This window comes from Hemiscyllium ocellatum, chromosome 10 (assembly GCF_020745735.1).
Source record: "Hemiscyllium ocellatum isolate sHemOce1 chromosome 10, sHemOce1.pat.X.cur, whole genome shotgun sequence".
NCBI lineage: Eukaryota > Metazoa > Chordata > Chondrichthyes > Orectolobiformes > Hemiscylliidae > Hemiscyllium > Hemiscyllium ocellatum.
Genome location: NC_083410.1, coordinates 104,536,903 through 104,552,365, shown reverse-complemented (window position 1 = coordinate 104,552,365; position 15,463 = coordinate 104,536,903). Strand labels below are relative to the sequence as shown.

At 44.8% G+C, this 15,463-nt stretch overlaps 1 protein-coding gene and 1 long non-coding RNA gene across 3 annotated transcripts in view; one reads left to right on the top strand and one right to left on the bottom strand.

Moving 5' to 3' along the window:
- LOC132819885 (uncharacterized) overlaps window positions 1-10,746 on the top strand; it is a 32,550-nt gene extending 21,804 nt beyond the window's left edge. The window contains exon 3 of the long non-coding RNA XR_009645135.1: window positions 10,559-10,746. This is a non-coding gene — a long non-coding RNA (uncharacterized LOC132819885). The remainder of the gene's footprint in view (window positions 1-10,558) is intronic.
- The window catches only part of LOC132819522 (1-phosphatidylinositol 4,5-bisphosphate phosphodiesterase beta-1), an 893,680-nt gene that overhangs the window by 321,035 nt on the left and 557,182 nt on the right, over window positions 1-15,463 (bottom strand). For both annotated transcript variants that reach the window (XM_060831077.1, XM_060831078.1), the window contains exon 8: window positions 13,748-13,848. In XM_060831077.1, the coding sequence (XP_060687060.1) occupies window positions 13,748-13,848 (101 nt within the window). The remainder of the gene's footprint in view (window positions 1-13,747; window positions 13,849-15,463) is intronic.

Below are 15,463 nucleotides of genomic sequence, written 5' to 3'. Positions count from 1 at the left end.
GTTCAATTCCACGAGCACCCACCCAGTCACTGAGAAAACAAAACATTTGCTGTCCAACACAAGACATTGCTCACAAGAAGGGACAGCCAGAGACTTTTAACTAAGGAGGGGACTACATAGTCGGGTTTTCGAAGTCCCACCACCGGGATTACCCCCATTGTGGTCCGGTTGCTCGTAGTCTCATCTCTGAGTCAGTAGTCCCACACACAGAACTTGCAGTTCCACAGGGAGGGCTGGAGCACAAACACCCCAGCTAACCTTCCAGAGCAGTACCGACAGAGTGCTGAATCGTTGGGAGTGCTGCCTTTCAGATGAAGCAATAAAGCCCTGTCTGTCTCTCTTTGAGGGTGCAGGATGTGTGCAACAGATCCCGGGGTCAACAGGTGTGGAACTCAGAAAGGCACAGCAGGTCAGACAGCACCCAAGGAGCAGGAAAGTCAACGTTTCAGGCCAAAACCCTTTATCATAGAGTCATAAAGATGTACAGCACGGAAACAGACCCTTCGGTCCAGCTCGACCATGCTGACCAGATATCCTAGTCCCATTTGCCAGCACTTGGCCCATATCCCTCTAAAGCCTTCCTATTCATCCAAACACCTTTTAAATGCTGTAATTATACCAGCCTCCACCACTTCCTCTGGCAACTCATTCCATACATGCACCACCCTCCTTGGGTATTTACCCTATCCAAGCCCCTCATGATTTTATAGACCTCTATAAAGTCACCCCTAAGCCTCTAACACTCCAGGGAAAACAGCCCCAGCCTAGTCAGAACTGGGGAGGGGGAGGGGAGCCCAGAATTATACAGTGGGAGGGGGGGTTTGGGGTTGGGGCAAGGGTAGGTATGATGGTGATAGGTGAATGCAGCCAGGTTGTTATTGTGATTGGTCAGTGGGAAGGGAGGAGCAGATAGCTGAGTAGGAAGATGGGCAGGTTAGGTCAGGTTGGGAAGGTGGAGGCGGGGAGGAGCTGGACATGGGATAAGGCTGGGGGTTTGGAGATTTTGAAGCTGGTGAAGTCAATATTGAGGCCATTGGGCTGTAGGGTCCCCAGGTGAAATATGAGATGTTGTTCCTTCAGTTTACATCTAGCCTCACTCTGACAGTGGAGCAGGCGGAGGATGGACATGTCGCTGGGGAGTGGGATGGGGAATTAAAATGGATGGCACTCGGAAGCTTGGGTTGGTTGATGCATGCAGAGCGCAGGTTCTCCATGAACCAATCTTGAGTCTGCGTTTGGTCTCCCCAGTATAGAAAAGACCACATGGGGATCAGTGGATACAATAGATGAGGGTTGGGTGAATTGCAGGTGAATCTCTGCTGGACCTGGAAGGATTATTTGAGGCCTTGGATGGACGTGACAGGGGAGGGTAGGGACAGGTGTTGCATTCCTTGTGGTTGCAGGGAAAGGTACCAGGTGTGGTGGAGAAGCTGGAGGGGAGTGTGGAGTTGACGAGGGAGTGACCATTCTTCTATGGGAATTGGGCCTCACTCAGTTAGCAAAGGACAGCAACCTCTGGCCAGGCCCTTAATTGTATGATCCATACTGTGTAGAAGAGCAGGGAGTTGTCTCCTGTGTCCTGGTCAATAATCCGATATTCCAAGGGTCAGACACTTGTCGGGCCAGCACAGCCTCGAGTTGCCAGTTGAGACCCTGTGAGATCCTTGACTCTACAAGAATTCCCAGGGCATTGATGGTTCCAATGGGCAATTTCCCTGCATTTGGAACCCTCCAAAAGAGTCCATCAAGATCTGAGGAATTGGAGAGTCCCACTTTCTGGCAAACTAATAGTTACCCAGGAAAAGCTAGAGGATTAAAAGCCAAGGCTAAATCCTGGGTAACTGTTAAACTTAACCCCACAACTCACCCCAGTGCAACTTACATGTCCCCTTACCATGAACACAGCCTGGATCTGGACCCACTAACCCCTCCTGGTCAGCAACCTCCCCAAAGGCAATGTGATTCCACCCAACCCTATACAAAGACCTGACACTGCATACACCACACCCCTGCCCACTCCCATCCCTGCCATCGCCCTCTGATACCATACCCCCCCCACCCTGGCACTTTGCACACAACCTCTTGCTAGACTTGACACCCTTCCCTCGGAACCAATTACCATCCTGAGCCCAGCCGTCAAAGTGGCTCTCTTCCTGATGCTGGACCTTTCAATCTTGGAGAATGGCGCTCTGATTGCTGCCTTTAGAGAGTCTGGTTCGTATCCCCAGCTCCCCCCTCCCACCCAAACGGCCTAACTTCATTGATCTCAGCCAGGTCGAATTTTGCGAATTGCCAAAGGTGTTGGAATTGGAATTCTTGGCTAGAAATGTAGAACTCTGTCCTAACGACAAAAAAAACAAGACCAGAGGTGGCAACATGATTGTGACTGCCGTTCTTCAGAGGATCCAGGCCAATACATATCCCTCAATTTCTCTTAAACGAAAAAAGGAAAGCTGACTCAACACCATCTCTATCAAACACTCCCAGTACAGGGAATAAGCACCGAGTAAAGCTCATTCTATCTTTTCGATGGGAAGTTAACAGAGGGTGCAGTTCCCTTGATGCTGCCCTTAAACAACACCTCTGGGACAGGGCCATCACAGGGATGAATACAGAGTAAAGTTCTCTCTACTCCTTGAATTAATAGTAAACTGGAAACTGTTAATCTCTCTACATCTTCACCAAAGAATGGATTATCTGGTCACTATCGGTGACTTGGTGCTTGCCGTGTCTCCAGCGCTACAATGGTAACTGTACCTCAACCAACCTTCACTGACTGTGAAAGCACTACTTTCAATTGGTACAATCCAAAATCCCCCTGTCACAAACCCGTGGTCAAAGGACATTTGCCACTCGCTAAAGTTTGTTGTTGGAAATCCAGGGAAAATCAGCGAATCCAATAAAGGTTAGAAGCATTGGTGATTCGTAAAATAACATGCCGCAAATTCATTAGGTATAAAGTAATGAATGTTATGGGAAAGGCACAATTTGCCAGGCTTTGTAGAAACAGCAGAAGATTGGAATTAATTAGATAGCTTTTTCAAAAACCCAGCACATGTACAATGGGCCAAATGGCCTCTACCTTTTAAGATTCTGTTCATTGAAGAAATTTGAAGGACCTTCAACACAGAAGAAAGCAGGCCAGAAATCCCAAGGAGCTCAATTTTAATCATACATATTAGATTAGATTCCCTACAGTGTGGAAACAGGCCCTTCGGCCCAACCAGTCCACACCGACCCTCTGAAGAGTAAACCACCCAGACCATTTTCCCTCTGACTAATGTATCTAACATTATGGGCAATTTAGCCTGGCCAATTCACCTAACCTGCACAACTTTGGACTGAGGGAGGAAACCGGAGCACCCGGAGGAAACCCACTCAGACACGGGGAGAATGTGCAAATGCCACACCACAGTCGCTTAAGGCTGGAATCGAACCCGGGTCCCTGGCGCTGTGAGGCAGCAGTGCTAACCACTGAGCCACCGTGCCGCCCACTTGCTTTATTTTTAAACACTTTAAATAAATTAAATACATGATCAAGAATTTTCATGGTCTTTTGAGTAATTGGCTGCAAATTTTTCCATGTATTACATTTCTTACACAGGCAGTGAAAAATGGTTTTAATTATACGATAAATATAATGCAAAAAAATAGCTTATAGGCATTTGGTTGGTGGGATTGCAATTCAATTCATAAACCTGCAATTGAAAGCTATTTCTGTTTATAAACCCCGCCTTGTTCAATATCGTCCTTGAGGGCAGGAATGCTGCTGTTCATATCCAGGCTGGCCTAAATGTGAACAATTGGTCTGGTCTGCCCTTGTAAACTACACTGTGCAAGGGCATTTAAGGGATGGACAGTAGATCCCAGCCTTTGCTAGACATTGATGGCCATATCCTGTGAAAGAAGAACAAACAAAAGCTGATCGTTGTTGACCTGTTTCCTAACTCTATTCCCCTATGATGGCCCCACAGTGAGAATGTTAATGAGAGCAGCGGTGCGGAAAATATCAGTGGCCAGCTCACTGGCCAGTCTGTAGCTTGACCCTCAGCCATAAACCTCTGGGGGCAGGCTAGAAGGGCTCCTGGTGGGAATTTCTTGTGGGACGGCACGGTGGCTCAGTGGTTAGCACTGCTGCCTCACAGCGCTAGGGCCCCAGGTTCAATTCCTGCCTCGGGCAATTGTCTGTGTGGAATTTGCACATACTCCCTGTGTGGGTTTCCTCCGGGTGCTCCGGTTTCCTCCCACAGTCCAAAGATGTGCAGGTCAGGTGAATTGGCCATGCTAACTTGCCCATAGCGTTAGGGCATTAGTCAGAGGGAAATGGGTCTGGGTAGGTTACTCTTTGGAGGGTGGTGTGGGCTGAAGGGCCTGTTTCCACACTGTAGGGAATCTAAAAAATAGCAGTACATTGCAGAGAAAAGCACTGAGCAGAATCCTTGGACACCAGATCACAAATTGTGAAGACATTCATGAGTGGGCCAAGACTTTTAAACTAACTGAAGGTCTAGAAGCCATGTGTTGTAATCAGGATCTGACCTCCCTTTCAATCCACCCTCTTCCAGATCTACAAGATTCCTGCATTCTTCCAACACTGAGCTCTTGCATATCTCCAATTTTTCACTTTCTCTCTGGACCTTCTGCCAATGTCCTAAATTCTGGTTTTCCCTCCCCATCTCTTTATGTCTCTCTCCTATTTGTTTTATGCTGTTTAAACCTTTGAGAGTTCTAGTCCAGGATTCCGGACCAACCAACCTAACCACCCCGTGGCTCAACACTTTAACTCTCCCTCCCACTCCACCGGAGACATGCAGGTCCTTGGACTCCTCCATCGCCAGAACATAACAACGTGACGGGTGGAGGAAGAGTGCCTCATCTTCCGCCTGGGAACCCTCCAACCACAAGGAATGAACTCAGATTTCTCCAGTTTCCTCATTTCCCCTCGCCCCATCTTGTCTCAGTCGATTCCCTCGAATTCAGCACCGCCCTCCTGACCTGCAATCTTCTTCCTGACCTCTCCGCCCCCACCTCACTCTGGCCTATCACCCTCACCGTGACCTCCTTCCACCTATCACATCTCCATCGCCCCTCCCCCAAGTCCCTCCTCCCTACCTTTTATCTTAGCCTGCATGGCACACTCTCCTCATTCCTGATGAAGGGCTTATGCCCGAAACGTCGAATTTCCTGTTCCTTGGATGCTGCCTGACCTGCTGCGCTTTAACCAGCAACACATTTTCAGAGCTGAGTCAGTAGCTCGGAAGGCAAATGCAATGTTGGCATTTATTTTGAGAGAACTTGAACATAAAAGCAGGGGTGCACTTCTGAAGCTCTAGAAGGCTCTGGTTAGACCACATTTGGAGTATTGTGTGCAGGTTTGGGCTCCATATCTCAGGAAGGATGTACTGGCCCTGGAGCGTGTTCAGAGGAGGTTCAGAGAATGGTCACCGTAACGAAAAGCTTAACCTATGAGAAACATTTGGGGACTATGGAGGTCTATACTATGGAGTTTAGAAGGATGAGGGGAATTTAATTGAAACTTACAGAATACTGATTGGCCTGGGCAGAGTGGATGTTAGGAAGCTGTTTCCATTGGTCGGAGAGACTAGGACCTGAGAGCACAGCCTTGGAGTAAAGGGGAGACTTCTTAGAACGGAGATAAGGAGAAACTTCTTCAGCCAGAGAGTGGGGAATCTATGGAATTCACTGCCACAGGAGGCTGTGGAGGCCAAGCCATTGAGCATATTTAAGACTGAGATGGATAGGTTCTTGATTGTCAAGGGGAGAAAGTGGGACAATGGGGTTGAGAAACGGAGCGGCCATGATTGAATGGGAGAGCAGACCTGATGGGCCAAATGGCTTACTTCTGCTCCTATGTCTTATGGTCTTAAACCCTCTCCCTTTGGTCAAACCTCTGATTACCGGTCCTAATGTCTTCATGGTGTCAAATTCAGTTTGACAATGCTCCTGTCAGGTGCTCTCGGACTTCCCTACTCTGTTTTCAGTGTTCCATGAATGTAAGTTGTTGTTATTCAATTTAACCACAAAATAGAGGACCCGAGCCGGTACAAACCTAAAGATGTCAACAATGGCGAGTGATTCAGAAACAAAACCAGAATTTGCTGGAGAAACTCAGCAGGTCTGGCATCATCCGTGGAGAAAGAAAGCAGAATCAATAGTTTGGATCCAATGATCCTTCTTCAGAACTAGGAAGTAGGGGTGTGGTGGGCTAAGTAGCCTGCAGTAGCTTCACTATTCTATCACTCCAAGGTTGATCTACTTCAACATCATACTCCTGTGTCACCCCCTTATCCCACGATACGTTTTAATACTGTTGGATCCATTTTACACAGGCTGAATGATGTTTCATTTATCCTCTGACCGAGGACACAGCTAAACAATTTGTCAGAGGTGTCTGCTGCTTTTAATGACTGCATTATGCTAACTAGTGAGAGCAGGGTTGAAAAATGAAGCTTATGGCAATTTAAATAAGGGCTGAGAGATGGAAATTGCTCGCCGGCTTTGTCAATCCATTACAATCAGTAACCTTCCCCAATGGGGATTGACTCTGGACTGTGATACAGCGTAGAAACTGAATCAATGAGAGGGAGGAAGAGTCATTTTGATCCTTTGAAACTGCACAGACATGAGTCAGTGACTAACCTGCGGTTCCATCATTCTTAATGAACATTTCTTTTTGATTGCATATTTTATTTCCATCATGACACTAGGTTTCATTAAGTGTAGGCACAAAGTTGGCTGAACATTAGATTATGAAGCACCTTGATCCAACTCTCCAGTTTCGTGTTGGTCTTAAGGTATCTTAAAATTTACATGAAAACAGATTGCCGACATAAACGATCAGAGACCGTACTGCAAATGCATTCTCAACCAGCGCGTTAGTAACTGGCATTATGCCTCGCACATGTTCATAGAAGAATTAAACTCTAGTAGTAATGGAAACAACATTTTTAGTAGACAATGTGCTCACATTTCCATATTTAAGGCAGAAAGTGCCCTGCTTGTAACAACACACCAAAATATTACAATGGCATCGTGTTGCCTGAATAGTTAATTCACTTTTAGGGAGAACAGAAAATGACTAGATTATCGTTCAAGAATGTTCAGAGCTATGGAAACAATTAGCTTTGCTAGTTAAATCCTGGGTTGGGACCTACACAACTTCTCTCTTGCACAGAATTATAGAACAATACAATGACAAAAATAAACATCTACTCCATTAACCACATCAGAGACAGCTCATCCTCTAATAACCTCTTAAATTTATCAATCAAAATGCTTTTACTGCTCCCTGCTGATAAGTGTACATCTCCTGGTATTCAACTAAATATTCATGTTAGAGCTGAACTCTAACAACAAACCTTGGGAAAATTAACGGTGAAGTTGCAAGAATAGATGGCAAATAGCTTCTTCCTAAGATGGCCTGTCAACTGATGTGCTCTGTTTTCAGTGTTCCATGAATGTAAGTTGTTGTTATTCAATTTAACTACAGAATAGAGGACCCGAGCAGGTACAAAGCTAAAGATGTCAATAATGACGAGTGATTCAGAAACAAAAACGGAATTTGCTGGAGAAACTCAGCAGGTCTGGCATCATCCGTGGAGAAAGAAAGCAGAATCAATGGTTTGGGTCCAATGATCCTTCTTCAGAACTAGGAAGTAGGGGTGTGGTGGCCTTGGTCTGCCTTAGTGAGGTACACCATACATCTCAGTTGCTTCCTCGTCTCCAAAGTTTGCCTTTTTCAAGAGCATTGTGCTTCAGGAAATGTATCACAACTTCGGACAAAGTCACATGACACCAGGTGATAGTCCAACAGGTTGAGTTGAAATTGGGTGAAATACCTTGGGTAGCTTGGGGACACCTTTCCCAACCTTTGTGCTGACAACCTCCGATAATATCAGAGCTAGAGACCCAGAGTTTCAACAAACCCGACTAATCTTACATTACAGATCAATATGTTTCATTAGACTCTCAAAACGTTGACATATTCAATGCACTGCCATTAATGAGGAAACAGTCAGAGATCTCTCATGACTCACATCTTGAGAATTTACTTTTTTGCTTGCTTTTGTTATTGCATCTTTCAAGAAAATAACATCTAAATTTTTCTGCATGAGTCATGAGTAAATGCAATTCTTTAGAAGTACAGGCATGCAAATAAATCGCAAGCATTGGCAAAGTTGAAAAACCCAAATGCGTTGAGTAATGGAGAGGAAACAATGTGGACATTGACAACAATGAAATGATATGCTGGCCTGGTTTATCTCCAAGTTGAGTTGACTCAGTGGACCATTCAAAAAAGGAGCTAGGACCTTAATGTGGAAAGTCCACTTGCAGTTCCAGCAGTCTCACTTTTGCCAGCAGGGGACAGGAGCGGGATATGAACCTCACAGGCATGAAACACAAGTCTGTTGGGTCATTTGAAATGGGTGCTGAGTTCAAACAGCCCCTCTGGGGTGGCACGTTGGCTCAGTGGTAAGCACTGCTACCTCACAGCACCCCGGTCCCAGGTTCGATTCTAACCTCAGGTGACTGTGTGGAGTTTGCACATTCTCCCCGTGTCTGCGTGGGTTTTGTCCCACAGACCAAAGATGTGCAGGTCAGGTGAATTGGCCATGCTAAAGTGCCCATAGCATTAGGTGCATCAGTCAGAGGAAATGAGTCTGGGTGGGTTACTCTTCGGAGGGTCAGTGTGAACTTGTCGAGCCGAAGGGCCTGTTTCCACACTGTAGGGAATCTAATCTAATCAAAAGCCTCAACCCAAAATATAGGAATCCTAATTTTATGAAGGTGGCATAACTATTTGCAAAGGGCAGATATGAAATCTGTTTTAAGTATCATGACCCGAAATAAAATACACTCTTCATTGAAAAAAAAATCAGTCTGCAGCCACCATTTAGAGCAAAGAAAATGAGCAGTGCTCCAGGAATACACTGATTACCAAGCTGCTGCAGCCTGGAGAGAAACACCAACCATTTGGTTTTGCAATTCCATTGTTAATATTTCCTAGCATTTATTATTATAGCTGAATGCTTGACTCTGTTTCTAAAGGTCAGCAGGGGCTCTATAGGCATATTGAATGGCAGATTTAAGAGGCCATTAAAGGATTAGCTACCCTTGATGCCAGTGAAGTGATTATTTTTAACATCAGATTCACCACTTGAGATGATTAATACTTGGGTCATAAATGAAAGTTTATTATCAAGTGTGCTTGCTTGCAGTCTCTATTAGATCATTAAAAGTTTTTTTTTAATTCAACTGCAGGCTGGGGCTGTTTTCCCTGGAGCATCGGAGGCTGAGGGATGATCTTATAGAGGTTTACAAAATTATGAGGGGCATGGATAGGGTAAATAGGCAAAGTCTTTTCCCTGGGGTCGGGGAGTCCAGAACTAAAGGGCATTGGTTTAGGGTGAGAGGGGAAAGATATAAAAGAGACCTAAGGGACAACTTTTTTCACACAGAGGGTGGTGTGTGTATGGAATGAGCTGCCAGAGGAAGTGGTGGAGGCTGGTACAATTGCAGCATTTAAGAGGCACTTGGATGGGTATATGAATAGGAAGGGTTTGGAGGGATATGGGCCGGGTGCTGGCACGTGGGATTAGATTGGGTTGGGATATTTGGTCGGCATGGACGGGTTGGACCGAAGGGTCTGTTTCTATGATGTACATCTCTATGACCCTATGACTGTATGCTGCCTCAGCTCTGTGCTGCCTCTCGACTCCCTCTGGCGATGGCACGCTTGACTCCATCTCGTTTTTGTCACAACAAAATGAAAATATGGCCGGTGGCGACGACCCTTTTAAAGGAGACAGCTTTGTTGAAACAGGGGTTTCCCAATTCGACCTCCCCACCTCTTTGCCAGAGGTCCAGCCCATGATGAAAAAAAAAGTTAAAAACTTGCACAGCAAAAGAAATTACTTTGTTGTAAGTCTAAATAATACAAAGGTAGAAAAAAATAATGACTTCAGAACATGACCGAATGACTTCAAGTATTGGATTCAGATTTTTTGTAAAGAGCTCATTCATGAAAAGTGGACATCACTGGTTAAAATCCCCCCAGTGTGACAGCAGGCCATTTGGCCCATCGAGTTCACACTGACTCTCTAAAGAGCATCCCACCCATACCCACCGCCCCCCCCCCCCCACCCTTTTCCCTGCCGTTGGTGAACCTTAATTCCCTGTGATCAGATGGGAAGAAGCCAGCATCATGAATTGTCACAGTCCACGTGGTGAACCTACCCCAGTGCTGCTGGGAAAAGTCTCAGGATTTTGATTCCGGTTGTCAGTGAAGGAACTTTCACACCGTTTCAAGATAGGACGGTGTGTGGCTCGGAGAGGAGCCTTTAGATAGTCATGTTTCTGTGAAGTTGCTGCCCCTGTCCTGCTTAGGTGGGTGTGTTTGCTCATTTGGAGGCATTCTCAACGGGACTGTGCTGAGTTTGTATTATTTATTTTATAACTTATTCCGTATATTTATACAATCTGGGATTTTGCGGCCTAGTGATCTCTGTGACATGGTTTCACCCCTTCCCATTGGCAGGTTAAGTCCATCGCCACGTCAAGGTGATCTCGAGGCAGGTACATCAGTGATGCCAAGTAGCAGACAATCGCACTGAGCTATTCCCACCAGCAGAGAACAAGGAAGTTAAAAGCACTGAATCCCTTAATTTCTACTTCAACGTGTCGGGCAGCAGAGTAAATGTATCGGATTGGACTAAGAAAGGAGCCAAAACGAAAGAGAAACAAATTTTCGGACTGGGGTGGACAAGGTCACAAGTCACACGCCACCAGGTTATGGCCTAACAGGTTTATTTAAAATCACAAGCTTTCGGAGCGCTGTCCCTTTGTCAGATGTTATCACTTCATTTGAAAACTGTGAATATTTATTTATTAAAATGGGAAAAATTCGATACTTCACATTTAGTTGACAGGACAAGTGAGTGAAGGGCTCTGGCCCAAAACGTCGAATTTCCTGTTCCTTGGATGCTGCCTGACCTGCTGTGCTTTGACCAGCAACACATTTTCAGCTCTGATCTCCAGCATCTGCAGACCTCACTTTTTACTAGGACAAGTGAGTTGTTTAGCGACAATCATGGAGTTTGTTCACCACTATAAACCAGGTTTCACCTCAGTGAGGAAGTAGTATTTTCCCAAGGGGTTGAACAGTGAGGCGGTCAGCATTAGGAATGCAAGTATTCATCAGGCCAAAGGTGGCCCATTGTTGTGACCTGACATGAAGGGGTTGGGGGAAAAGGGAGTGGGTGTTGGGATGGGGAAGGCGATGCTGAGGAATTCTTAAACACTACAACCTATTTGGAGAACCATAGGTCAACAGATAATAGCTTCTGGGTTACTGCCTTATTCTGTTTGCGTGCACATACCAGAAGTTGCTGTCAGGTTCAATCAAGGACTGAGAGTGTGCTCTCACACTTTGGCCATCAGTACCACTCCAGAATCAGAGTACTGCTAATGGGTTACTGATGTTAAATCTGAACATAGAAACGCTGCCCACTCATTGACTGTGATGTCAGAGACAGTTCATCGTGCTGGAAGCTATCCTTTTCGATAATGCAGGAGAAAGGAAGATTCTCAATGGTTACCAGCAGTGTTGTCTTTGTAAGCAATGCATTTATAATTCAAACAGGTCTGGCACTGGGAAGATATATTAGGTTTAGTAAACCTAATCAACGTCATAACAGCAGCTGAGGGCAAACAAGGTAACGGCCAAGTGTAATTATTACTAGACTGTTAATTGAAAAACTCACGTAAAGTTCTGGGGACTCAGGTTCGAATCCTAGCATGGCAGATGGTGGATTTTAATTCAACAAATATCTGGAATCGAGTATCTATACTTTCAAAAACGTGATGGACATAGAACTGAGGGTGAAAGGGATCAAAGGATATGGACAAAAGGCAAGAACAGGCTTTTAGACCATGAACAATTATCATAATGAATACACCAACATTGAAAGGCAGAACATCCGTTTTTTTAGAGTTATAGAGATGTACAGCATGGAAACAGACTCTTCAGTCCAAGCTGACCAGAAATCCCAACCCAATCTAGTCCCACTCGCCAGCACCAGGCCCATATCTCTCCAAACTCTTCCTATTCATATACCCATCCAGATGCCTTTAAATGTTGTAATTGTACCAGCCTCCACCACTTCCTCTGGCAGCTCATTCCATACATGTACCATCCTCTTTGTGAAATAATTGCCCCTTAGGTCCTTTTTATATCTTTCCCCTCTCACCCTAAACCTATGCCCTCTAGTTCTGGACTCCCCCACCCCAGGTAAGAGACTTTTTCTATTTATCCTATCCATGCCCCTCATGATTTTATGGATCTCTATAAGGTCACCCCTCAGCCTCCGACACTCCAGGGAAAACAGCCTCAGCCTATTCAGCCTCTCCCTGTAGCTGAATTCCCCCAAACCTGGCAACATCTTTGTAAATCTTTTCCGAACCCTTTCAAGTTTCACAACATTCTTCCGATAGGAAGGAGGCCAAAATTACATGCATATTCCAAAAGTGGCCTAACCAATGTCATGTACCAACATGACCTCCCGACTCCTGTACTCAATATTCTGACCAATAAAGGAAAGCATACCAAACACCTTCTTCACTATCCTATCTACCTGTGACTCTAACTTTTAAGGAGCTATGAACCTGCACTCCAAGGTCTCTTTGTTCAGCAACACTCCCAGGACCTTAACTCACATTTATCTAAATTAAATTCAATCTGCCACTTCTCAGCCCATTGGCCCATCTAATCAAGATCCTATTGAGATCTGAGGTAACCTTCTTCGCTGTCCACTACAACTCCAATTTTGGTGTCATCTGCAAACTTACTGACTATTGTAATGTGCATTTTAACAAAATAAAAATACATTGAGAAGTTTTTAAAGTCGCCATACCACAGTGCCAAAAAGAATGACAGAAGTCACAAATAAGAAGAAATCAAAGTGGAAGCTCATCACAGATCAACAGATGACTCCTGGGTTCGGCCTAACAAGGGAATCGGGGCTGAGTCCAACACTCTGGGCTGAGACGAGACCTCAACATCAGTCTTGGCCTCAACACTCAGCCATTGGAAGACCTGTAAGCACCATCCGAAGCAAGGATGAGACCTGCACACCCGGCTGCTGGAATAACCAGAAGCTGCTGAAAACCTCTACCATGGGACAAGACCTCCGTGTTGGGAGAGGAACACCACACCAGGCCTTCTCCGATCATCTATGAGTCTGGCATGTGTTTTTAGAACGATGTTTTGAAGAAGAGTCATCCTGGACGTGAAACATTAACTCTGTTTTCTCTCCTCAGATGCTGCCAGACCTGCTGAGCTTCTCCAGCAATTTTGTGTTGGTTTTACAATGCTATCTGTACCAGATTCCAGCTGAGCATCCATTCCTGAAGCACAAACCCTAATTTCAATATTTGTGTCACACAGGATGAGACAAAAAGGACATGGCTTGTGGAAGTCATTCATACTGTGATGGCACAAAGGTTTTAGCATGGAAACAGGCCCTTCGGCCCAACTAGTCCATGCCATGCCGTTTCTGAAACTGGACTGGTCCCATTTTGCCTGCAGTTGACCCATATCCCTCTAAACTTTTCCTATCTGCGTACCTATTTTTGAAATGTTGTACATGTTTTGAAACCAAACATAAAGCCAGAGGCATTTTCCCAAACGTCCGACATTAAAAACCGAACAAGAAAAGAAAATGCTTACTATTCCGAGAAAATGACGTCAAGTTCAGGCCGAGGACAGATGTTATTCAAGAAAGCTTGGAATACTTCAGTTGTGAAATTTTCTTGTGGAATGGAGTCATTCTAGAGGCGAAAATGCAAACAAGAACATATTAACAACACTGGCAAACATTCCTTCTCAAAAAGAATTATTACACCTGCATTGTGGGTGATGTAACAGACAAGTGTGACAATGACAGTGTGGCATTATCATCAGGAACAACTAAAATTACAGGGAGAATAATACATCTGTAGCTTTCATAATATCCTGTGACAACGCGACTGACAGTAAGAGTTAACTTGCCTGGCAGCTTCTCAGTGTCTCAGATAAGGTTCATCTGGATTTAAGGAGGAAGAGCAGGAGTAAGCATTAAGGACCCTCGGGCCTGTTCTGCCAGTCAGTGAGGTCATGGCTGATCTGATCTTGGCCTCAACTCTACTTTCTAGCCTGGTTCTCATTACGCTTGACTTGCTTTCAAGTCAAATATCTGTCTAATCCAGCCTTGAATGTATTCAAAGGTCCAGCTGGCAGACAGAATTCTAAAAGCCATTTTGAGTACAGTTGGATGATTCATTAAATGATCTGTTGGCCCTTTCTCAGGACTCTGGAGTAGGTATTAGACAGTTGTTGATACTCACACAGTTGTCTCTCTTAGTGAGAGAGCAGCCCTATGGACTGGTAAGATTATGGCAACTTTGCCTTTTTAACTCACTGTATCGTAACCAAATATGGGCCAATTTCTTCAGGACAGAAATGATGCTAGCTTAGAACAAATGGAAACTCTCAATGAATGCCTGTGGGTTAAAGCCCCTGTCAGAGTTGGATTACACAATCGCAGCTGTTGCCTCAATATGATACTGCGATGTTGCTGTCACTTTAAATGAATTATTTTGTCCTGGGTATTTTTTGAAGAGGGGTTGTAAAGGCAGCGGTGCTGACCTAGCTGAAGTAAATAGCCTAGGAGGCATCTAGGCTTTTTTTTAAACAGTTGGAACACTGGAAGGGGAATGGCCAACTCGCACATTGCTGGCTTTCTAGATTCTTTTAGATGTAGCAGTCAGAAGTTATTATGGCTCCCAGAAAAGTTGGGCCTTACATAGGTGATTTGTAGCTGCTATTATCTCTTGATGTTGTTTCCTCCTGGATGGGAGAACTGCATGTAAGAATCTGTATCAAGGGGTGTGTTTGTGGGATGTTACTATACTGGAACATTTAATTAGTAATAGTTACTGTATCTATTATTCGGTTAAGTTTTCCAATAGTTGCGTTATTCGAAATTCCTCTTCTTTTGTTTATATTTTAACGGCAGTTTTGCCTAACATTGAATAATTTGACCAGTCATATTACATCTGGAACACACATTTCACATCTATTTTTAAAATAAGTAAACATTAGTGTCTAGGCTACAATATTTCGAGGGGCTCTGGTCTGGTCCATAACATGAGGGAGTGCTGCATTGTCACTGACATTGATCCTTGGCTCAATGACAGGTTAACAATCCCATTGGACTGAAACAGGATACTGTCCAGGGTTTCATAACCTTCCCTAAGTATTGAACAGGTTAAATGGACCCAATGGCTGTGGCTACAGAAGCAAGAAGACTCATTGACTCACAGTGGTGATAGAATTGGGTCTGCAACATTATGGTTGAGAGTGAAGGTGAGATGGGAAAAAGTGAGGACTGCAGATGCTGGAGAT